Source organism: Nicotiana sylvestris, chromosome 8 (assembly GCF_000393655.2).
Source record: "Nicotiana sylvestris chromosome 8, ASM39365v2, whole genome shotgun sequence".
Lineage (NCBI taxonomy): Eukaryota > Viridiplantae > Streptophyta > Magnoliopsida > Solanales > Solanaceae > Nicotiana > Nicotiana sylvestris.
In genome coordinates, this window is record NC_091064.1 from 181768189 (window position 1) to 181793436 (window position 25248).

The window sequence follows — 25248 nt, forward strand, 5'->3', positions numbered from 1 at the left end:
CACAAAAATGAGCAACAACAAGAAGAACAAGAGACTTACTAGCGCCACGGAATTCCCGACACTTGATTTGTGTTGTTTGCCCTTTTTTTGGGTCTTGAATCTTGAGAGAACCTTGAGAGGATGTTCCTAGGGTTCTAAGGTCTGAAAATAGTGAAAATAAATGACTTAAAACGGGTTGGAGGCATCCTATATAGGTCCAAATATCTTAAACCGACTTAGTGGGCCCCATAGAGAGGTGCTTGGCGCAGTCTCGCGAAAATGCGAATATCTCTCTACTCCGAGATCGTATCGATGAACGGTTTAATGCGTTGGAAACTAGACTCATAGATATTTAATTTGGTTGGTAGATCACCCCGTAATTCCTTGTAAATTATGAGAAAAGATTAGAAACATTTGACCCAATGTTTAAGTAAAATTATGAACCTAAGTTGCGACAACTTTTGTCGACTTTTGTTTCATAACTCGTTTGACTTCAAGACTTATGATACGGATATTATATGATTAAAATACCTTAATAAATGACCTCTTGAGTGTATTAAGCACCGCTAGATTACCTGAAAATACGAGTTACAACATCCTTGATTCGTTTAACTTCTAATACTGGTTAATCACCCTTATACACTCTTGTATCACTTAAGACCAATAGGATTGACTTCTTATCATCTAAAAGATAATTCCTTCTTGGATTTATGTTAACTAATATATGGCATGAACTAACACATGTGGATATGGGTTGTAACACCCTCCCCCCCTTAGGAACATTCGTCCTCGAATGTAAGGGTTTATGGGGAGTTTAAATCATCGTGGATTCCAATGGAAATTTCCGATCAATTTTCCCCTATAAAATGGTCACTAGCAAAACTTGCATGTAATTAAGCCCAACATATGGCTTCACAAGGCTACACAAAGCATTATGCGTATTTACATTATCTACATATCACCATTTTGTATTAAGGAGGAGTATTCTCAAATTGTGTCTAAGGTTGTTGTGGGTCCCCGACTCTATGTCTTTAACAATCCTTGAGTTTGTGTGGTGAGAAATTGAATTGTGAGTCCAAGTTCCGAGCCAATGGTCTAGAACTTGCCCTGAATGTCTGTTGAGGCGAAATCTTAAGTGAAATTTGGCTTGAGAAGTGATTATAGGCTCTCCTTGATCCAAATGATAGTTGAACAATTCCATAGCCCACCAATGATATACTCCCTAGTTAACCCTTTTGAGCCTTAAACCTTTTTCTTTCAAGAACCAATACTATCAGCCTATATCCATTCTAAAATATACCCTCTTTCGGCACCCGATATTCCCTTGAGCAATGGCAAAAGTCTAAGTTTGGGGGAGAGACGAGAGAAGGAACAAGTGGTAAAAGGTACTAAAGCGAAGAAAAGGAAGGCAATGAAAAAGAAAAGAAAAGAAAAGAGAAAGACAAAAAGAAAGCCCAATGTGAAAAAGAATAAAAAGGATTCAAAAAAACAAAAGAGAAAAAGGTGTGGAAAATTTTGAAAAAGGAGAAACGCTTTGAAGTGCAATAAAAAGAGTGACGTCTCTCTAACCCCTTAAAAAGAAGTGAGATACTCAAAGAGTCAAGAGAATTGTGTCAAATGAATCAAAAGAAATGCTTAAGGGAAGATGGGACCCATTTAGACCAAACCTTTCCTACCCTGAACCAAAAGCCTTCACATTGACTCCTCAAAAGCCCTATATGATCTTGAGTTGAAGGACGCTTACATTAGAGGATACTTACATGAGGGGCAAGCATATGGTACTTAGAGCCGGACTTGTGACCTTTCCTTGAGAAGAGATGAGTGAATTCCCATTAACCTCGGTTTGTGTGTTAATACTCTAAAAGGTGAGGTTTGCTTAGGGAGAGTTGAGGATGTGTGAGTTTGGGTTCCACAATGGCCAAAGTAAATTGAGAGAGTTCTTTGATGTAATGAGTCAACTCTTGATGCTCTTGTGTCACACTTGATCCATAGTATTTCAAAGTTTAAATGTTGTTAATGATTCATTTGTATTGAGGGCAGTTGTTAGTCACAATTGATGATTATTGAGGTTATTTTAGGATAGTTGAAAATACTTGGATTTTTCCCTTAGGGGTTGGGTCTTATTTTATTTGCTTGAGGATAAGAAAAGGCTTAAGTTTGGGGGAGTTGATAAGTAGAGATTTTAACGAGTTTTATGCTCCTTCTTGCTTATGCTTTGATTATAAATCATTACAAAATAGTCCCAAAGGGCTCATAAGTTATGCTTGATTGCAGGTTTGATCGACAAAGTGACGAAATGTCAAAGATCGGCTCAAAAGGAGTGAAACAAAGTAAACTGAGGGAAAACAAGCCTAGTACGGACCGCACAAAATAGAATGTGGCCGCACTAGGTGATTCAGAGAGATGTCAAGATCAAGCTTAAAGCAACGCGGCTGCAGTCCACACTGCGTAGCCCGCGGTGAAAGTTTTGCGGTCGCACTGCCTTTTTGTGCGGTCTGCGGAAGAGGTATTCAGAGAGATGACAAAAACCAGGCCTCAGGCAACGCGGCCGCAGTCCACATTGTGCGGTCCGCGGTGAAGGTTCCGCGGCCGCACTGCCTTCTTGTGCGGTCCGCGGAAGAGATATTCAAAGAGATGAAAAATGCCAATGCGGTTCGCGGTCATTGTTGTGCGGACCGCGACAGCTGCCTCCGCGGCCGCGGTCCATTTTACGCGATCCGCGGAGCCTAAGTCAGAGAACCCAGAATTGAAGTCCAAAAGCCTAGCGTGGCCACAGTTCATTTTACGCGGCCCGCGCTGACCATGTAGGGGTATTTTTGTCTACTTTTTCCAGCCTAGTATAAATAGAACAATTTATCATTTTTAGGGTATAAGATATATCCAGAACTTAGGTGCGCTCGTGGGAACTTCATCTATAGCCATTTTTTGGCATCTTAGCTTCAAGTTAACGATAGATTCTTGTATTTTCATTTAGCATTTAATTAATATGCCTTGTTCTTCATCTATTTCTCTATTTTCTTCTTCAAGCATGAGTAACTAAACCCATTAGCTAGGATTTTGGCTCAACCCTAGTGTGGGTAATTGAAGGGTGTTGTCATCTATTGTTAGATTGACTATGGGTGTTTGTTATTTGGGTCAATTTTATGGTTTAATCTATGAATTAGTGGTTGCAAATACTGGTTAGTGCTAAGTTGACTTGATTCTTCTTGAGAAAGAGAGCCCACGTCTCTAAAATTGACCCAAAAAGGAATTGGGATGGACTCAAGAAAATTGATAGTCCCAATTAAAGGGTTAAACCTCGAGAGAGTAATTACCCCACTTGAACCCTAGTAGCTTGAGCTAATTTGCCTACCCGTTTGGTCTCGAGAGAGTCAATTGGACAAAATCACTCTCTCTACCGAGAGGTGTGAGAGTGGGTAAAATTGTGCAATGGTTATAGCATAAGCCCCAATTATGTCAATCGAATTTTAGTAACTTCTACCCATCAATTAGCCACCTAGGTAATGTCACAACCCTAGTGCCCTTCTTCCCATTAGATACAACTTAACAATTATCTCGTAGCATAATCTAGTTTCAATTAATAGCTTGGTAATATTAGTTTATAATCTAAAAACCCAAAAATGTATGGAAGTGACATTTGGAACAAATACACACTTCTAGTCTAGATAGATACTAGACTCCATTCCTAGCTCCCTGTGGAAATCGATCCCGACCCTCATATTGGGTAAAAGCTATTGCGACCCTCTCTTCCTACTTTTTAGTAGTGTGGAGTTTGAAGCGATCACCCATGTAGATTACTCGAGACCAAAAGGTGAACATGTACGCATGTATAATATATTGAGAGAAGTATTTTTCCTTGCCAAATATTTCCTGCCTTAAAGAAATTTTTACTTTATGATTTCATAATTTTGATCTATTGTGGAAACAGGCTTAAGGACCAATCACAACTGAAGTTCAAACAACTTACCCCATACTCGGGGACTGCCATCCAAGAAATCGATGTAATCGACTTATTAAAGCCTCGAGATTATAAGACCTTGAAAAGGCAACCCTCATTTTTATAGGCCACGGCCACCCCACTCGGGGACTGACACTTCGACCAAATTTGAATTGTAATCGGGAAATAAGCGCAAGAGGCAAATCCCAAATTAAAGGCTACCGCCAAGACTACCACGGTTCGGAGATGTCCGAATTCCGTAATGAAACAGGCCTTCTAATATCTTCACAAAACTGGTTAAAAAGGCAACCCTCGGCAAAATTATAAAGGATTCTGATAACATCAACCCTCGAAAACCCTAAGAGGTACCAGATTGTTCGAACTCTCGAACAACCTTATTTCATGATAAGGCATAACAAATTTTTATATGATCAAATTTTTAAGCCGAAAAGGGAAAAGAGTCATTCTTTTGAGGCCATATCGGCCTAATTCAAGAACCTAAGGGCCATTCCATTTTTTGAGTTCGAGAAGTCATCCTCTATCAACTAAAACCTAAGGGTCATCCTACTTCGAGTTCGAGCAAGTACTCGCTCGATTATAAAGACTACACTAGTCTGACTTCGATCAAATATCCCAAACCTCGTACTTAAGAAAGTTTTCAAGATGTGGACGAAACAGAATTTGCACGAGGCAAAAATTGAAATAAAGCCAAGTCCAAGAGAAAATAGGTCTTTTATATATGAAAATATTTACAATGACTGATCAGGATCCTATGCAAAAATTCAAAAAAGAAAAATCCTAACTGCCTAATTTTCCTCATGAGCTACATCTTCGCCATCGGGATCTCCTCCGCTCTCGGATCCACTCACGCTCCCAGAATCATTATCATCATAAGAGAGCAATGCTTTGGATTCAGCCTCAAGCTCTTTCGCATTCTCGATCTCGGCAACAAGGTTAAAGCTACGATCATGAATCTCCTCAAGAGTCTCTCTTCGAGACTGGAACTTGACATGCTCGGCAATCCAAAAAGCTCGATTTTGAGCGGCCTCGGCAGATTCTCTTGCTTGGTCTTGAGCAACTTCAGCATCAGATCGGTAAACGGCCACGATCGCCACCACGTCAGCCTTTACTTTTTCTGCCTCAGATTTAACTTTTACAAGTTCAGTGGCTAACCGAGCCTCGAGATCCTCTATTTTCTTGGCTTGAGCTGAGCTTTCCTCCTTCATGCCTTGAAGCTGATTTTTGGCCGATGATAGTTGGGCTCGAGTAGCTTCTTTCTCCGAGGCAAGGCGGTCCATGTTTTGTTTCCACCCCAAGGTCTCCGCCCTTATCATGTTAACCTCCTCACGGAGCTGTTCGATCTTTTCAGCCTTCTTCTAAACCTGTAAGATCAAAGTATTAGTCATCGTCCCCGGACTGATACATTGAGATTCTAAGATTTTCATTACCTGCTCAATCAGTTCGGTCTACTCTTTCTAAGTCGTGGCCAATGCAGCTCGGAGGTCCTTGATCTCCTCTTCTTTTTGCATGCTAAGAAGTTTGAGGGCATTTCTCTCCTCCGTGAGCCTTTGAAGATCGGCCCCGCATCGGCTTAGATCTGCTCGAGAAATGCATCATGATAGAGTGTCAAGGCCTATGCAGAAAGAAGAAAGGAAATTAGACAAGAAGAAGTAAATATAAGTGTGATATCGATGAGGGGAGTTGAGACTTACCCAACTCAGGATTCATTGAGCCTCATCGAAGAGACTTGATGCTTCAATCATGTCGGCAGCATCTTCGACCCCGGTAAAACACCCACGGAGGAGGTCCTCCCCTCCGTGGGCTCCTTCCACATAGGGGTCCCCATGGCCTGGGCTTCTTAAATTGCCCCCTCAAAAAATGTAGGAAGGGTCGGCGAATCGCCAATTTCTATTGCCCAAGCGAGTCACTTGGGGCGTTCTCTTCATTTCGAAGGGCCTCAGAGCTGGCCCCTTCAGGCATACCCACCGATTGCTCATTTCGGCGAGAGGCATCTATAGTCTCCGATGACTCGGGGATTTTTCTCGGGCCTTCTTCCGGGACCTCCTCGGTTCGAGGCTGAATCTCTTCAACCCTTACCGACTCAGCGGCCTTTGAGGCCTCAATGTTTTTCTTCACTCGGGCAACCAGTTCAGAGCCATCGTCTTCATCTTCTTCTTCTTCCTCTCTTAGTCCCTGAGCTACATCAACAGGTAGAGGGACGGTATCTGTCTTCGGCTTACAAGCCTTACTTTTCTTGGGCTTTGGATCCTCGGAGGTCGAGACCCTTTTTCTCTTTTTATCCTTCGCCGATTTCGGAACCTCCTCCTCCACGGATGGGGCCTCATGACAACATCTTGTCTGAGGTCTGTATGAAAGGAAATCAAGTGAGTATGAAAAGAAACATTTAAGCGAAAATCATTAAATACGCGAAAAGGGGCTTACCATGATTTTTGACCTCCCATCGGCCCCTTGCCAAATCACGCCATGAGCGCTCAGCGTACGAAGAGGTCAAAGTTAGGTCCCGAACCCAATTCTCGAGGTTAAGAATTGCACCGGGCATCCAAGAGAACGCTACATCGTAGAAAGGGCTGTCGATAAGAAGAAGCAAAGGAAACAAAACAATAAATGGAAGCTATAGGTGGGATTGTACTTATGTTTCATATTCTATTTCTCGGGAAATGGCATCTTCTCGGTCGGGATTAGGTTGGAAGTCTTCACTCGAACGAATCGGCCCATCCATACTCGATCCTTATCCTCATCTATGCTCGAGAACAACACCTTGGTAGCCCGACGCTGAAGCCTTATTAACCTTCCTCAATAGTGTCGGGGGATGTACAACCTGATGAGATAGTCGAGGGTGAAAGACATCCCCTCGACTTTGCTCGAAAAGAATCGGAGCAGAATAACAATTCGTAAAAAGAGGAATGGATTTGACCTAAGGTTATTTGATATTGACAGCAAAAATCAACGATGACGGGATCGAGAGGACCCAGCGTGAAAGAGTAAGTGTAAACACTTAGAAACCCTTCCACATGAGTAGTGATGTCTTCTTCTGGGGCCAGAATCACCACCTCTATGTCTTCCCAACGGCAGTCTTCCTTTACCTGCTTAAGGTCGCTCTCAGTTATCGAGCATATATATCTCGACATTGACTCGCATCGACTAGGGACCGACAAAGTTTTCTCGACCTTAAAGTCGGAAGTAAGGACACACCCCCCGGGAACGCACTCATCAAGGCACGGTGCCACCGGTGTTTTATCGTCAGCCGGTCGCGATGAAGAAGATTTTTCCTTTTGAAGAATGGTTTTTGATGTTTTTGCCATTTTTATGTGAGTTTGAAGAGAGAAGGAAACGACAGGACTTGGTGTTTGAGAGGGGATTAACATCAAACCCTGGAAATTCTGAAGAAAGGAGTGACTTAAGAGGCGTAAAAGCTTAAGAGATTAGAAGAAAGTGAAAGTAAAGATTGAATCAATGAGAGAGAGGGCCTATTTAAGGGATCCACGACGACGGTTCAATGGCACTAGTGGCCGACCACTAACTGACGCTCATTAATGACTTGGGGAACTGTACTGATGGGACATTTCAGTCATTTCCGCCGCTTACGTCACGAGAATGACGTCATGACAGGTCGAAGTACAAAATTGAAGGGTCAATTCGTTTCTTCTCATTACATTCCAAGAAACGAGGGGACTGTATGTATACTGTTAAAATTGGGCCTACCCGATTCTACTATTTGATCGAGATCAGAGAGTTGCATCGAAGGCCGGCCCCGTAGTGGATCAGACCGAAGCACGAGGACAGGATATCGAGTTCAAGAATTGAGGTGCCTATCGAGATCGAGGCCAGTAGCGATCGAGACTTAATAGGGCAAACTTCGAGCAAAGCGCAATAACAGAAAAGTGAGATATCCGTGACTGGCCGAAGATCATGGAGAAAATCTCGGAACAGATCAAATCAAAGGCGGTTGTTTAGGTTAATCATGGGATTTACTTCCGTAATTAGAATTATATCATAGATAGGATTCACATACTATATAAAGAGGGTTCTAATCATTTTGTAAGCATCTTACATTCTAAGACATAAAAGCAATATAACGCCTTATCTTTAGTTCATATTCTTGTTCATCAGCTTGTTATATTTTTAAATGTTCTTGCACCAACCAATTCGAGGGCATTCAAGCTCGAGGGTTGAATTCCGTTCAAACATCGGTTTGCTTTATCTTATTGTTAATTTCTATTACTAATCTTTACATTTATCAATTGATATTAGGTGAAATATGTGTCCTTAAAATCAAATTATAAGTTTAATTGTTATCCAATTTTAAGGGTAAACAATTATAATCACGGGATAACTAATCTCGGGATTAGTTATACCACGATTTTATCCCAACCAAACATGGGATAAACTCATCTCAAATTTAATATCGGGATTAATTATCCATTATCTGTCGTACCAAATAAGTCCTTAATGTGTTATATCATAATTACTTACTACTATTTGTTCTGAGATATTAATTAATATTTATTAAATAAGTTCCCTTGTAATTACTTTTTAAGCAACTTTGTTGCATAAATATTTCTTGCACCCGAAGTCAAACTCTAATTTTGGTGGTAATGATTTTTATTTATTGAAATATAGCATCTCAACAAGATTGATACGGATTAGGTTTATCCTTAACAATAATAGCTGTAAAGCTGACTAGATGCATAGTAAACCATATCCTTTCTTGGATTTATACTATTTAACGCAAACCAATGGATTTACATCTCATAATGACATTGCCAATGGCTTATCCTTTATTTGTGATTTGAATATTTATTCAATTTGTACTCTTTTTTTAAAATTAAAATTTCTTTTTTCTAACAAGGACAATCAGTGGATTAGGATTCAGGATAAGACCTACCCCTTCTTTTTTCTTCATTTACTATCTATTTATTTCTGAATTTCATAAACATTGACAATGTAGTTTTTTTTATACTTATTAAAAAAATTAATTTATAATATTAGGGCAGTTATCATTTTTCTGAGATTATAAATTAATATCTAAAAATTATATAAAATTATAAAATATTGATCTGATTGTATAAATATATCTTTACACATCAGACTTAGACTCATTTTTTATATATATATACCCCATTAGCCCCATTATTCTATTTACTTATCTTTAAGGTTTCTTAATTATTTTCTAAACAAAGTTTTTTCTTTTTTCTTTTTTCCAATGATAACTTATCATCTCAATATTATATAAACAAGATATGTGTCCTCTATTCTGCTCTTCTTCTCCTTCTTGTCCCAAAGATCTAAGCTTTTTCATGTTAAAATTTTGCCTTTCTTTCACCAACCTTTTCTTTAAAATCCCATTTTTATAGTTTCCAATATTTCTTAATTCAATATTTGGCTTATACAATTCTTTTTTTATGTGATCTGAAGCTGAGGAAAATTAAAAAAGAAATGTCTGTGAGTATGATAATGAAGAAAAGAGAAGTTGAAGGTTCATCTGGATTTATGCATGCATTAGCATCTGTTTGTGTTAATCCAAATGAGAAATTTAAAGGAGATCAGAATTCTTTTTGTGGTAATAATAAAAAGATGGTTTTTTATGAAGAGAAAATTAATGAAGAAAAGTCATTGAATTCATGTAGTTCTTCATCTTCTATTGGAAAAAATAGTGATATTTCAGAAGGATCAATGGAAAAAACAGATGATTCTGAGGAAGTTCAGAGTTCTTATAAAAGTCCTTTGAATTCTATGGAAACTCTAGAGGAAGTTTTACCAATGAGGTAATTTTTACAGCTTTTTATCTGTTTTTTTTTAATTTTTATTTTGTCCATGTTTTTTCTTATATTTTAGATGAAAACAATTGATTCTTTTTCACTCAAAGAAAAAATAAATAAATTGCATTCTTCATCATCCAGCAACCGATGAAGTTTTTCTTTTAAATTTTTTGAGGATTTTCCTCTTCTTCTTTTTTTCAAACTTTTAATGTTCTGTCTTTTTTTAATGGTTTCTTCTAGTTTATCTGTGTTGTTTTGAGAGAGATCAAAGCTTTTGATTTGATTGATAAAGCCAAGTTTTTCCTTAGTTTATTAATCATTTTTTATATTAAGAACATAGTGGGGTTGCTAATTAGCTGGAATTCAACTATACTATTTAAGAAATCCAGATTCTTTAGCATATTCACCAATATTATAGTCTCCTATTTTTTTGTCCTTTTGAATTTTCAATTTCTTGAGAAAGTGAGAATCTTCCAACACTTGAGAGAAATCAAGAATCAGTTTTTTAATTTAAAAAAAAATTGTTCCAGGCTTTATCAAAATGATTCTCATGATTTACCCTTTCTAGTAGGAATCTATGCCTAGAAAATTAATTTTTCTTTATGTGCTCCAATTTTTTTTTGAATCTTCTTGAGCCGAGGTCTATCGGAAACCGCCTCCATATCGGGTAGGTGTAACGTCCGCATACACACGCTGCCCTCTTGTCGTGCTCTAATTTGTTATAGATCTGGATTTCAATGAGCTACTATTTTTACCAAAAATGTTAATTTTCATCTCTTTTGGTAGGTTCTTATAAGGAAAAAATATTATCTCTAGATTTCCAATTAACATATGTGTGATTTTTTGCAGAAAAGGTATCTCAAGGTTCTATAATGGAAAGTCAAAATCATTCACAAGTTTAAGAGAAGCTTCAACTACATCCTCAACAAAAGATTTAGCAAAGCCAGAAAATGCATATATTAGAAAAAGAAGAAACCTATTGGCTTGTGGTTTAGCTTGGGATACTAACAAAAACAGAGGTGGAATCTCAAAAAGAGTAACAAATTCAAGTAGAACCACATTAGCATTAGCAGCAGCTATGAATTGTTACTCATCATCAGGTTCAGTACTTAGCAGCATTAGTGAAAACACAACAATCTCATCTGTTCCTTTCGTGTCGCGCCTTAATCCTCATTTCAAAGAGTACAACAATCACAACCATTGTAATGGATTGAATTCTCCTTGTTTATCGCCATTAGCTCGTGGGAATTTCTCGGGTTGGAGATCATTCTCCTTGGCTGATTTGCAGCAATGTGAGGTTGTTTCTGTTACAACAAGTCCTACATTAGAAGCTAATATGGAATAATTTCTTGTCCAAGAATTTCCATAGAAATTATAGTATAAACAGAATTTCTTGTTCAGTTTATTTAGCAAGAGGGTTCAAGAATTCTTGTCCTTTAAGCTAGCAAGTCTTATAGAAGCCTCCAGATTCAAATGCGTTTGGATAACATCCTTTTTTTAATTAGGTTTAGCGAGCTTAATCCTGCAACATGTTAATTAGTCATATTTTAATTAATGAACGTATAGTAGATATACTGACTTATCGCTCCAACTCAAATATCATTAGTCACTTAACGTCGGGAGATGCCAGATTGAGTGAACGGAAATAATTTGGTACAGATATATCCAATCCGTTTAATACTTGCTCATTCATGCCCTTAGTTTTAACGGAACCACTATTTTGTCTTTCTTTAGTAATGAATAACTTGACCCAAACCCAAATTTGCTAACCCGATCTATTAGGACCCGACCCACTCTTATTTCAAAAATATTTTTTGATATATTATTTTTGTTTGATTGAGAAATTGTGTGATAATCATATTTATTTATTTGAATAATTGATAATCAATTTATTTTTGTTATACATCATTTCGGGAAGTAATCTTACTAAAAGTAGTAATATTTATTTATTATTTAAATAATATAATATTCGAACTAGTTTGTGCTTTCTTCGATCATTTTACCATCTATTTTTATTTTTCTCACAATCTATTTGTTATTTTTCACCAATACAAATATAAATAACTCCATGTTCACTATAACTTAACCCGATGGATCCATTTTTTTTGTTTAGATAAGTGATCATTATATGATTGATTATTATTTTATTGGATTATTTTCTGCATTACAAATTTGTTATGAAATAAGTAATAAATTGTTAAAACAATGGTGCTTCTTTTCCATTTTTATTAATTAATTATTTCATAACAAATATTATTTCATAGCAAGCACCTCTGTTAAAATAGTGGTACTTCTTTTTCATTTTTATTAATTAATTATTTTATAAATAATATTATTTCATAACAAGCACCACCGAGAAAAATAAAAATAGATGGTAAAATGATTGAAGAAAGCACAAAGTAATCGAATATTATGTTAGTAAAATAATAAACAAATATCACTTGCTACTTTTAGTAGGATTACTTCCCGAAATGATGTATAACAAAAAAAAACTTATTATCAAATTACTCGAATAAATAAATATGATTATCACACAATTTCTCAATCAAACAAAAATAATATATCAAAAAATATTTTTGAAATAAGGGCGGGTCAATAGATTTTGGTTGGATCCGATTATTAATTATTTAAAAATGACAAAATAGTGATTCTGTTAAACTAAGGGTATGAATGAGCAAGTATTGGACGGATTAGACATATATGTGCCAAACTATTAACGACGGGCATATCTGTCCTAATTCGCATAGTTCACTGGTATATATGACCCTTTGGATGTATGAACGAATGAGCAATTTGGGATGTAACATGAGAAATGAGGGTATGAATTCCTTTAGATTAACATTTTATGAGGTGAAATTACTGGTGGCCTGTTTAATAGTCATGCCTATAGCAACAACAATGCTTTAATGGATATAGAGCCCGTTCGGCTTAGCTGATTTAGAGTAGTTGATAAGCATTAAGTGTTGAAAAGCATTTTTAAGTGTTGTAGCTAATTTAAAAAATAAGCAGTTACGTGTTTGGATAAAAGTGCTGAAATTAATAATAAGCAGCTGAAGAACTGGGTATACGAAGAGTTTTGTTTTAAAAAGAAGTATTTTAGAGATAAAATAATAAATATTTTGGTCAAATCTAAAGTGTTTATAAGCTGAAATTTGATAAGTTGGAGGAGACCAACTTATGACTTTTGGCTTATAAGCACTTTTAATTTTACCAAACGCGTAGATAAACCAAAAAATACTTATAAACCAGTTTGAGCAGCTTATAGGCTTATCCAATAGTTGATTTAACTTTGCTTCTTTTTATCTCCTCCACTCCCAACTTTTAACAAGTTTTTATCTTATATAGAGCCCATATTGCTTTATTGGACAAAGGACCCCCACATTTAAAGTGACAACATCCCCAAAGCCAACAGTTTAACTTATGCCCACTGTTTTCCCTGCTAATGGAGCTGGCACCGAGTGATGTGGAGATAGGAAAAACCAATTTTTTAGCTTGAAGCAAAAGATTAAAATAGGACATTATTTTGTCACTATTAAAGCAAAAGACTTTAAATGTCACTATTAAAGGACATTATTTTGTCCTACCAAAATAGGATATTCCACTGCAGCTTAGGAAGTGTAAAAAGTTTGAATATTTTGATTTTCAGATTTCAGCGTGACTTTAAATAATTCTTTAAACTTTTATGAATTTACATAATAACAAACTAAATAGAAGACTAAAAACCATACGTTTTTACAACTAACAAGAAATTGAAAATAATCAGTATTCAGTCGTTAAGTTGTAGAGTAAGTGAGTTTTCAACCAATATTGTCCCTTATCTTTGAGGATAGGTTTATTTTGGTCCCTCAAATATAACCCTAAGCATATTTAGTCTCTTTCAAACAAAATTGGCCAAAAACTCTAGAGTAAGTAAATGGCCCATCTTTCAAACAATATTTTTTTATCAGATTATTTTCAGTATTGAGTCGTTAAGTTGTAGACTAAAAGCATCACATAAAATGAGATCAGATTATTTTTAGAATATCAGTGTTGCGAAGATGTTGACAATAAATCTTTCAAAAAGTTGATCGTTTGCCCCTTACGCCTGTTCTAGATAAGTAGATATGGTTACATCATTTATTTAAGCTGTGTTGAAAGACGAATGCCTAAACAGGATTTTGCAGTAAAGGGAATACTGGTACAGATCTTTCATTAAAGCAACTTTGAGTCCAATCCAACGCATGAAAGGGAAGGAAAATTAAAAGAGAACCAAATAGTAAGTAAATGCCCCATCTTTCAAACAATATTTTTTATCTTAAATTGACAAAGCATTTCTAAATGGGTACTAAGACTATCGAAATCTTTCAGCTAAAATTGACCCCATGGATAAGTATAAAAATGAAGTATTTTAATAAAGACAGTAAGCTGCTGTTAGGGCAAAATAACTGAAGCACAATTATACAGATCACATAATGAAGTATGCAACTCATCAATCCTTGGAACCAGGTTCAAGAAAGAGCACACTTGCCGAACTATGAGACTTGGCTCACTATTTACACTTGAGGAGTGGAACAAATGTAGGAGAACTTGAATGGTTGCATTTGTTACAACATGACTGATTTCGATAATTTTTCAAAATATCAAATAAATAAGGGTATTCACAGTAAATGTACATCAACAAATACAAGCCTATCATTTGTACAGGGAACAGAAATGGTTAGTGAGGTAAAGGAAATATGGCTACATCTCTAAAATGGCAAGTGCCTTGAAAACTTCAAAGGCAGGAAGATACAACAATGAAATAACCAACATGACAGATATACAGAGCTCAAAAGAGGCGGCACTCCGAAAAAATAGGAAGCCTTTTGAGTAAATTGCACCTAATGCCTGTACAGATCCTACTCTAGACCTAGACTGCCGTGTAAACAATCTGATGGCGTGTTCTTTTTGGATGACAACTTGTCCAGCATCTCCAGGAATCAGTTCCCAACTTCAGATGCAGTTTTCCCCCAGCAAGAATTGGTGACGTTGCACTGTGTGCAATGTCGCGAATGGACAATGCTGGGAGTTGTGCAAGAAAGAAAAGCTCTGAATGTGCCAAAAGAAAATTTACTTTGCATGCTGTATCATAAGCAATGCCGATGGATATTCAGATAGGAATTTTGGCAGCTCCATAAGTGAAGGATCTAACTCAGGAAGTGCCATATAAATGTCTTCTGTTAAGAACGGAATACTGCAAGCAGCAACAAATAATTAAAGAAGGCAACGGGGAAATGATCAAATGAATTCTCCATACACCAAGCAACTGATATGAAGCTTGCATCTTATGGACTCATATTTCATTAAGCAGAAGGCTTGATTAACGTCAAACCGAATGGCATTTGCAATATTGATGTGATCTATGAACTGGTTCTTTATGCTATCCTTAAATATTTAGTGTGCTAAACTAAATGCTATTGAGCATTTGTGTAACCAGGACAAGCTGCTACTTAGAAAAATCACTTCTAATGATTAAGATATTGTTAATCATCGACGATATCCATCAGAACTGAACAGTAAACTAATTTATATCCAACTTTGACAGAGAACAATTAACTAGTAGTTTTAGGATAGGCATACCTCAAAAGGAAAAAAATGCTGGAATAGCAGTATATATCAGTAAACCATACCTCAGATCATCATCCAACAAAAATGAGTTAGATGTTAGATTCTGAGAATCCTTGTTTAAAATCTCCCTCATCTGTGCGACAACCTACAGAGTATACAGAGTCATAAGCCTATGAGCCAAAACATTCCCGGCAAAAAGACAGGAGAAATGCACTAAAACACTTACCTCATTTGACACACTTTGAGTTCCATACTTGTCATCCCAATACATGGTACTAATTCGATATATTTGTCTGATTGTCAATGCCTGTTCAAGATGAAATACTTCGGATATTCAGTCTGCAAACAAGACTGACATCACAATGACATGTTGTGCTATTATCTCTTACCGGGCAAAGGTCCTGTCTTATCTCTTCCAGTGATTTCTTCCTCTTCTGATGAATTACCTAGATAGCCACGGCGAATAAAATTTAAAGCTCAGAATGAAACGTTCAGATATTAAAGTGCTATTTAGCAAGGTATGGCATTTACCAGAAATCCAACAGCTTGTCTGATATAATTAAGTTCATGCCAAGATGTACCTGCAAACTACATTCAGCATCCACATACTTCTTTGTCAGTTCAACATCTACATTGAAGAATGCACAGGAGAAAAAAAAAGTCTTTCTTAATACCTCTTCTTTTGCATTGACTATCCATTTTTCTAATTCTGCCAAACCGGACTTCACATATTCTCCATTTGAAAAGGTGCAACATTCTCGTCGGAGTAAAAGACTTGCATAAAATCAAAGACAATCATAAGCTTTATTTTCACAAAAGAAAAAGGATAGGATTAAAAGAAGAAGATACTTGTAAGTTAATGATACCTGTTAAAAAGTGATATGTTGATGAAGGAGAAAACCTGGGTTGTCAGCTTGCGGATGAAAAACGAAGGCACCTGGAAATACATCCATTTGTAGACAGTAAATTGACAAGAGAACGAAATTGCAAGTTTTGAAGTAACAAGGAGTTAGAAAAAGCAGACACCCTCTCCTATCACCCCAGACTAATCTTTTGCAAGTGTACTAACTATCAATGCTGTAATTGCAAGGGACACAAAAACAGAATACAAGCTTTCTTGAAGCAATACCCAAAAAACAGAATATCATTTGGATGCTTTGGAGGTTATTGAGCTATACAAAATAGAAGAAAAGGAAAATTAAGGAGTAATTGATAAATCATCAAGGTGTAATATATCATTAAGGTGATCAGGAATCCTCGGGGAGCACTGAAATAGACGTAGAGGCAAGCTGAAATAAGGCATGTGCACATTGCGAACTAAATAACCTGACCACAAATATCCGACACATACTTGGTGACTTGGGAACATGGCTTTTGTATAAAGGTATTTTATATGAGACTTCAACTATCCTCTTAATGTTCTCCAAAGAAATATTTATATTCTAAAACATCTCAAAATCCTGGTCAAATGCACAGCTTAAACTTGGGGTTGTGGTATTCTTTCTTTTTTTTTTTTTTTTTTTTTTGGGGGGGGGGGGTGATTGAGTTGCGGAAGGTTACCAATTTAAAAAGCCAATAACTGTATCTAGCCAACAAACTAGCCATCCTGTTGCGAACCCATGCATATCCTCATAAGAAGGGAGGAATAGCATAGTGAAAAAGACCCCCCTCCAACACCAAGAAAGCAAAGTGGAAAACGGCCTCCTTTGGGTAGAGGTTTTGGGGATAGATTTACCATATCCGAGGGAAAAAACAAACAAAAAGGAACTTATGCATATCCTCATTGTTGGTTGTGAACTTCTGCAAATCTCACCAGTTACATTTTGTGCACAGCATAATTTTTTTTGGGATGAAGTAACAAATTTATTGATTTGGGACAAAGTCTCATATACAAGCAGTATAAAACGAGTATAGAGCCTACACAAAAATGTGGTTCTCTATGGGAAAAACCAATGATCCATATAAACAGGAACACTCATGGATGCACCAAAACTAATAAAATTTTGGAGGTTATTCCACATATATACAAAATTATATTCCACTACTTCCAAAGCTATCATATTCATCTCCCAAAGAACCCAAATGAGAGCTAGTGAGGCTACATCTCATGCCCAGCCCTGCGTCATCTTCTCCCCTTTACAAAGGTCCAATTGTGTAGCACGTGATTTGCAAAGCATAATATATATTTTTAAATTGCACTGCGTTGCATAATCCCTACTAACCCATTTTTAAATTGAATGGCATGTTATCCATCTGGCAGTGCCAAAACAGCATTTCCCAAAAATATATACTCTATTTGACCTACAAATAGACTGTTCTAGTTTTAAATTATTTACAGGGCAACTTTCCCTTGCACTCTTCAATATTTTAACCATCATTCAGAAAGACCAGGCTGTGGTAGAGTAATTGTCCCAACCACAAAAAAGAAAACAATCTAGGTTCTGGATGACTTCTATTAAGAACGAAACTCAACTCTCATCTTAACTTCTGTGTCCACACAAAAGAGAACTCACGCATTGCAACTGAAAATCCCACTTTGCTTCCTTGGTAACTCGAATCACCAACTTCATGGTTGAGGTTGAGGACCCTTTCCACTAGGCTATCCCTCCTTTATCACTATTCATAACCAAAAATGTTGTTTTAAAAACAAGAGTCAAACAACACGTTCAGCTTGAAATAGAGGGAATAAAAAACAGTTGTTGCAATAGAAATAAGGATAAGCTGTTTATTCTAAGTCTAGTAACGGTAAACATAAATGGAATAGCAATTGTAAGGACTTTGCAACATTAAAATGCAACTACAAACATGACATATGAAAATTGCATCAAAGAAATTCTTCATGGACGCAATACTGCAACCTCAAATTAAGAGTGAGAAAAAATACAGCTAAATGAGACGATGAGAACAATATGCATACATGATTTCCGCGTAAGCGACTCAAGAAAGAATCCAGAAATTTGATGATGCTATCCCACTGACTGCTTGGTGCCTGTTGAGGGATACCACCAGGTGATCTAGTTGATTTGCCTCCATGCACCCGTTGGATTTTTGGTGCCTTCACACATGAACACGTGATACAGAAAATTAAAATTACAGTGCTAGGAAAAAAAGGTAGCCTATCAGGTGATGTACATATCATGCTTAACTACAGGAAGAGCATGAAACAATCAACAAAATTCCCCAATTTAGCTTTTTTTGTTCTTAAGAATCCCCCAATTTTAGAGTTTCAGAGAAATCCCCCAATTAAGCAGCAGTTACTTATTTAAAATTCAACAGAGTTACCATACGGCAATCAAATATCAGCCAACACCACCTCAATCCCAAACAAGTTGGGATTGACTAGATGACTCTGTATTAGTGTGAGAATGCACGGGAGAAAAATCTATTATTGATTAAAAAATTAATAATGATACACTGAGCCCTATATATATAATACATGTCCTACTCCTAATACATATGGGATTAGGGTTATATACTACTATTTAACTATGTACCGAGAGTATCTTTTCATTATATACTACTGTTATAATGATACAGAGCTTGTTACATATATAACTAATACGAGGACCAGTGAGGGACTTGGTGAAAATATCAGCAAACTGATCATTCGACTTCACAAATTTTGTAGCAATATCTCCCGAGAGTATCTTTTCTCTAACAAAGTGACAGTCAATCTCGATGTCTTTAGTTCTCTCATGGAACACTGGATTTGACGCAATATGAAGAGCAGCTTGATTATCACACACAAGTCCCATCTGACTAATCTCACAAAATTTCAACTCCTTGAGCAACTGTTTGATCCAAATTAGCTCACATGTAGCCATAGACATTGCTCGATATTCTGCTTCTGCACTAGACCGAGCAACCACATTATGTTTATTGCTCTTCCAAGACACCAAATTTCATCCTACTAAGACACAATATCCAGACGTAAAACATCTATCAGAAGGTGATCCTGCCCAATCAACATCTGAGTATCCAACGATCTGCTCATGGCCTCAATCCTCAAACAATAAGCCTTTGCCTGGAGCTAATTTTATATACCGAAGAATGCGGACAACTGCATCCCAATGACTATCACAGGGAGAATCCATAAATTGACTCACAACACTCACATGAAAGGAAATGTCAGGTCTAGTCACTGTGAGGTAAATTAATTTACCAACCAACCGCCTATATCTTGCAGGATCGCTAAGAGGCTCCCCCTGTCCTGGCAGAAGTTTAGAATTCGGATCCATCGGAGTGTCAACAGGTCTACAACCTATCATTCTTGTCTCCTCAAGATTATCTAAGGCATACTTCCGTTGTGAGATCACAATACCTGAGCTAGACTGAGCGACCTCAATACCCAAAAAATACTTTAATCTGCCCAGATCCTTAGTCTGAAAGTGCTGAAATAGATGTTACTTCAACTTACTAATACTATCCCGACCATTGCCGGTAATAACAATATCGTCAACCTAAACAACCAGATAAATACAGAGATTTGAAGCAGAAATGTCGATAAAATACAGAGTGATCAGCCTTACTACGAGTCATGCCAAACTCCTGAATAACTGTGATGAACTTACCAAACCAGGCTCGAGGAGACTGCTTTAGACCATAGAGGGACCGGCGCAACAGACATACAAGGCCACTAAACTCCCCCTGAGCAACAAAACCAGGTGGTTGCTCCATATAAACCTCATCCTCAAGGTCACCGTGAAGAAAAGCATTCTTAATGTCCAACTGATAGAGAGGCCAATGGCGAACAGCAGCCATGGATAGAAAAAGGCGGACTGATGCAATTTTAGCCACAGGAGAGAAAGTATCACTGTAATCGAGTCCAAATATCTGAGTATATCCTTTGGCAACAAAACGAGCCTTAAGTCGATCAACTTGGCCATCTGGACCAACTTTGACTGCATACACCCAACGACAACCAACAGTCGATTTACCCGAAGGAAGAGGAACAAGCTCCCAAGTACCACTCGTATGTAAAGCAGACATCTCGTCAATCATAGCATGTCGCCATCCGGGATGAGACAGTGCTTCACCTGTAGACTTAGGGATGGAAACAGAGGACAAAGATGACACAAATGCACAATGAGATGATGAGAGACGATGGTAACTTAAATCGACATAATGAGGATTAGGATTAAGTGTGGACCGTATACCTTTTCGTAGTGCAATCGGTTGATTAAGAGGAGACAAGTCCGCAGTATTAGCAGGGTCAGGTGCTGGACATGAATCAGCTGGGCCTGATGCTGGGGGCGGTCGATGATGATAAGTCAGGAGTAGTGGAGTTGTAGAAGGTTGAACTGGACTAGGTGGTCGCACTGGAGCTATAGTTGGTGGAACTGGACTAGGTGGTGGCACTGGAGCTATAGGTGGTGGAACTTCAACTGGAACTGTAGGCGGTGGAGCTATAGAGTAATATGAATGGGAGATAGGGACTGAATCTCCAAAAGAAGGAACGGGTAGCACCTCAGAAATATCTAAGTGATTAACTGGACCTGTGAAGTATGATTGGGTTTCAAAGAAGGTAACATCAGCAGACATAAGAAATCGCTGAAGCTCAGGAGAATAACATCGATATCCCTTTTGCATTATCGAGTAACCCAAAAATATGCACTTAAGAGCACGAGGAGCTAACTTATCTTTTCCTGGAGTAAGGTCATGAACAAAGCACGAGTAACTCCCAAAGACACAGGGTGGAAGAGAGAACAAAGGTAAGTGGGGAAACAGGACAGAGAAAGGAACTTGATTTTGGATAGCTGAAGATGGCATACGATTAATAAGATAACAAGATGTAAGAACTTCATCCCCCCAAAAACGCAGCGGAACATGAGATTGTATGAGTAGGGTACGAGCAGTTTCAATAAGATGTCTATTCTTTCTTTCAGCTACCCCATTTTGTACGGATGTGTACGGACAAGATGTTTGATGAATAATCTCATGGGAGTTAATAAAAAAATGGGGAAGACAAATACTCTAGGGCATTATCACTACGAAATGTGCGGATAGAAACCCCAAATTGATTTTGAATTTCAGCGTGGAAGGTCTGGAAAATAGAAAACTCAGATCGATTTTTTATCAAAAATATCCAAGTGCACTTGGAATAATCATCAATGAAACTGACAAAATAGTGGAATCCTAAGGTAGAACTAACCCAACTAGGACCCCAAACATCTGAATGGACTAAAGTAAAAGGTGACTCTGCTCGATTATCAAGACGCCGCGGGAAATGGGAGCGGGTATGCTTACCGAGCTGACACGACTCACACTCTAAAGTGGACAAGTGAGATAAGCCAGGTACCATTTTCTGAAGTTTTGACAAACTGGGATGTCCTAACCGTTTATGTAATAAATCTAGTGAATCAGTAACGGGACAAGTTATTGGAGGAAGACAAGATGCGAGTCCATGTGATTTTGCAAGGATAAGGTAATAACGTCCATCTGATTCACGTCCGGGACCAATGATTCGCTCTGTACTGCGTTCCTGTATAAAAACAAGGTCATCAAGGAATAAAACAACATATTTAAGTGATTTGGCTAAGCGACTAACGGCTATGAGATTAAAAGGACTACCAGGAACATAAAGAACTGAGTCTAAAGGTAAGGAAGGAAATGGACTTGCTTGACCTATTGCAGTTGCCATGGCTTGAGACCCATTGGTCATTATGACTGTTGAAAGAGATTGAGAATATGAGATACTAGTGAAAAGAGATTTGTTACCAGAAATATGATCAGATGCACCTGAATCAATGACCCAAGACTCAAAAGGTGAAGATTGGGAGACACAAGTCATGCTACTATTTGTTGGAACAACGGAGGCTAATCCTGAAGATATTTGTTTACGTGCTTTCTACTGAAGAAACTCAATATAATCCGGTAAAGAAACCATCTGGATTGGGTTTAATGCATTCGATCCAACGACTTGTGATTCTAAGGCTTCTAATAAGAATGACTTTATAATGTTCACGCCGGAAAAGGTCAGAAAATTGTTTGGAAATCATTGTTTCACTGTTACTGTTTACCGGAAACACTGTAGCTCGCCGGAAAATAAAAAAGTCGTCCGAATCTGATTTAAACTTGATGGGTAGGCTCGGAAAGGCCACACGAACAGGCTGTCTGAAGGAAAAAATTTGAAATCTGGCCGGGAAAAGGCCACACGCGCCGGCGTGTGGGGAAAAACTCGCCAGAAAAACAGATTTCCGATCCGCGCGTGAGAGGTCGGTTGCCGGAGATCTTTGGTGGGATTTTGTTGCCTAAGCCTTGGGAACCCTGTGGTTGTGTTGGTTTTTGCACAACACCAACGGAAAGTGATTTTGTTACGGATAGCCTCTTAAGTCGCCGGAAAATTGCACGGCGACGAAGTCTTTCTTCCCGGAAGTCGCTGGAATGACGCACAACGATAATTTTCTCACTGAAGCTCTGATACCATGTGAGAATGCACGGGAGAAAAATCTATTATTGATTAAAAAATTGACAATGATACACTAACTTCCTCGGTATTAAAATTGATAATGAAAATCCAAAAACTCCCTCAATCGGCATTCACTAACTTCCTTTGTATTTCGTCCTAAAGAAAATGATCTTTTCCACTAAAATAAGATGTTTACCTTAGGGGCGGGCATAAAATCCGAAAAACCGAATTCCGAACCGAATCGAATTAATTCGTTATTTCGGTTTCGGATTTTTTCGGTATTTCGGTCTAATTCGGTATTGCAATTTCGGTATTTCGGCACGGTCCTCGGTATTAAAATTTTGAAATTTCGGTATACCGAAATACCGATTTTTAAAATACATTTTCTTAATAACCCAGCCCACTGCCCATCGCCCCAGCCCCAACGCCCAAGCCCACACCCTTCTTTATTTAATTCCCAGCCCTAGCCCACTCTAAACTCTAATTTCTAAAGGTTAGCTTGCTTAGCTGGTTAAGGAGGGACTTAGGTCTTAGGGCATTAGTAGCCATTTATCAATTTAGACTTAGAGAGAGTACAGTATAGTCTTGAGCGGCGATTTAGGCATTTGGCAATTTCCGACTTCCGAGCTCCGACTCCTCACTCCTCACCCACGCTACTGTTGCGACTTGCGAACTTGCGATAGTTTCAATTTTCAAAGGTATGTTTTTCCCTCTTTTCTTCTTGGATGAAATTCGTGGTTGTGCAAAATATTTATATATGTTGTAAACCAGTTTTCTTTTCTTTCAAACTGATTAACAATTTACATATTTGGTTCTTGTAACTAATTGTGAATTTTAAAGCTTTTATCACGTAATTTTTTTCGTGTAGGCTGTGTTCAACTAGGAGTAATTTTCCGTTTCATTTTCAATTCATGGAAACTGGAAAGGAGCTATGATTGACTTTATTCTCATAGAAAATAAAGAGAAGACATTAGTTGTCAAGTACTAAGTATACTTCCTTTAAATATGATGACAATACTAATAGCACATCACATGCTGATATGGAAAAAAACACAGAAGAATCTAAATTGTATGATTGATATTTGAGGGTAAGCAAACACATTATGATTTATTAAGTTCCCAAACTCTTCCTTAAAATAATCCAAACATGTATAAGATATTGGTAAGTGAGGGGAGCCAGAAAGAAAATTGGATCAGAAAGACAAATGGATTAACAATTTTGCTACAAAGTAAAGAACCTTTTAGCATATGTTGAATGTTGATTGTTATCATAAAGAACTGCTAGTGTTACTGTTAGCATCTTTTAGCTGATTGTTAGTTTATGTTTATATTTGTTTAATTTTGTATAGATGGCAGATACAAGTAGAGTAAGTGATGTTGGTTCAAGCGAAAGTTTACCTATTACGGTAGATAGTAACACCAACACCATTGATACTCAAGATTCCAAGAAAAGGAAAGCCATGCAACCTAGGTCTGACGTTTGGAACCATTTTGATAAATTTGAGGTTAATGGGGTTGGGAAAGCACGGTGTTGATATTGTAAACAAGCTTATGCTGCTAATTCATCTAAGAATGGAACAACAGGATTGAAGAATCATTTGCTTAGATGCAAAGAATACCCACTTAACATTGCTAAAGATAATAGTCAAACAAAGATAAATTTTCAATCTTGCCAAAATGATGAAGGATCAATTTGGAAATTTGATCAAAAAGTGGTTAGGAGGGCCTTAATTGAGATGATAGTTATTGATGAACTACCATTTAGCTTTGTAGAAAATGAAGACTTTATGAAGTTTATGAGAAACACTCAACCACTATTTCGTCTTCTTTCTCGTAGAACAATAACAATTGATTGTTATGAAGTTTACGGTGAATTGAAGCAAAATCTAAGAAGTTCTTTTAGAAAAGCACAACCAAAAATTTGTCTCACAACAGACACATGGACTTCATTACAAAGAATAAATTATATGTGTTTGACAGCCCACTTCATTGATAGGGATTGGAAGTTGCATAAAAGAATACTTAATTTTTGCCCTATCACTAGTCATAAGGGTGAAGAGATGGCTAAAGCTATTAGGGATTGTTTGCTTGAATGGAAATTAGACAAGGTTTTCACTATTACTGTGGACAATGCTTCTTCAAATGATGTCACTGTCAAAGAATTGTCTAAACAGTTAGATATGTGGAAAACTAATATGATGAGTGGTAAACATCTTCATGTGAGATGCATGGCTCATATACTAAATCTAATTGTGCAAGATGGTTTGAAAGAACTTGATGCTTCTGTGACACGTGTTAGAAATATTGTGAGGTATGTGAGATCTTCGCCTGCAAGGACCCTAAAGTTTAAACAGTGTTGTGCACATGTAAAGGTAGAATGTACCAAAACGTTGTGTTTGGATGTTCCTACTAGGTGGAATTCCACCTATTTGATGTTGGATACGGCACAACACTTTGAAAAGGCCTTTGACAAGTTTCATCTTTTTGATGATGGATTTTCTGCTTATCAATGTTCTCATCTTTGTGAAGATGGTGGTAATGCAGGTCCTCTTGAATCT

General features: G+C 37.4%; 3 protein-coding genes and 1 long non-coding RNA gene across 4 annotated transcripts in view; 2 read left to right on the forward strand and 2 right to left on the reverse strand.

Annotated features, from left to right (window-relative positions):
* Positions 1–5824: 5824 nt before the first annotated feature.
* LOC138876094 (uncharacterized) lies at positions 5825–7065 on the reverse strand. The gene is made up of 2 exons (XM_070154988.1): positions 6941–7065; positions 5825–6281 (listed from the first exon to the last, which is right to left on the reverse strand). Exons 1-2 carry the CDS (start codon positions 7063–7065, stop codon positions 5825–5827), a joined length of 582 nt encoding a protein of 193 aa, XP_070011089.1.
* A 2146-nt stretch (positions 7066–9211) lies between these two features.
* Positions 9212–11096, forward strand: LOC104241002 (protein OXIDATIVE STRESS 3 LIKE 1-like). Its single transcript, XM_009795902.2, has 2 exons — positions 9212–9702; positions 10546–11096. Exons 1-2 carry the CDS (start codon positions 9374–9376, stop codon positions 11039–11041), a joined length of 825 nt encoding a protein of 274 aa, XP_009794204.1. The 5' UTR covers positions 9212–9373; the 3' UTR covers positions 11042–11096.
* Positions 11097–13730: 2634 nt separating this feature from the next.
* Positions 13731–14462, forward strand: LOC138876470 (uncharacterized). The gene is made up of 2 exons (XR_011401767.1): positions 13731–13951; positions 14140–14462. It is a non-coding gene; the product is annotated as an uncharacterized lncRNA (long non-coding RNA).
* The window catches only part of LOC104241003 (myosin-15), a 52911-nt gene continuing 41954 nt past the window's right edge, over positions 14292–25248 (reverse strand). The window contains exons 31-38 of the mRNA XM_009795903.2: positions 18200–18337; positions 16149–16219; positions 15957–16056; positions 15814–15870; positions 15672–15728; positions 15509–15589; positions 15345–15427; positions 14292–14908 (exon numbers count right to left, since the gene is read on the reverse strand). Coding sequence (XP_009794205.1) covers positions 14785–14908; positions 15345–15427; positions 15509–15589; positions 15672–15728; positions 15814–15870; positions 15957–16056; positions 16149–16219; positions 18200–18337 — 711 coding nt within the window. The 3' untranslated portion in view covers positions 14292–14784. The remainder of the gene's footprint in view (positions 14909–15344; positions 15428–15508; positions 15590–15671; positions 15729–15813; positions 15871–15956; positions 16057–16148; positions 16220–18199; positions 18338–25248) is intronic.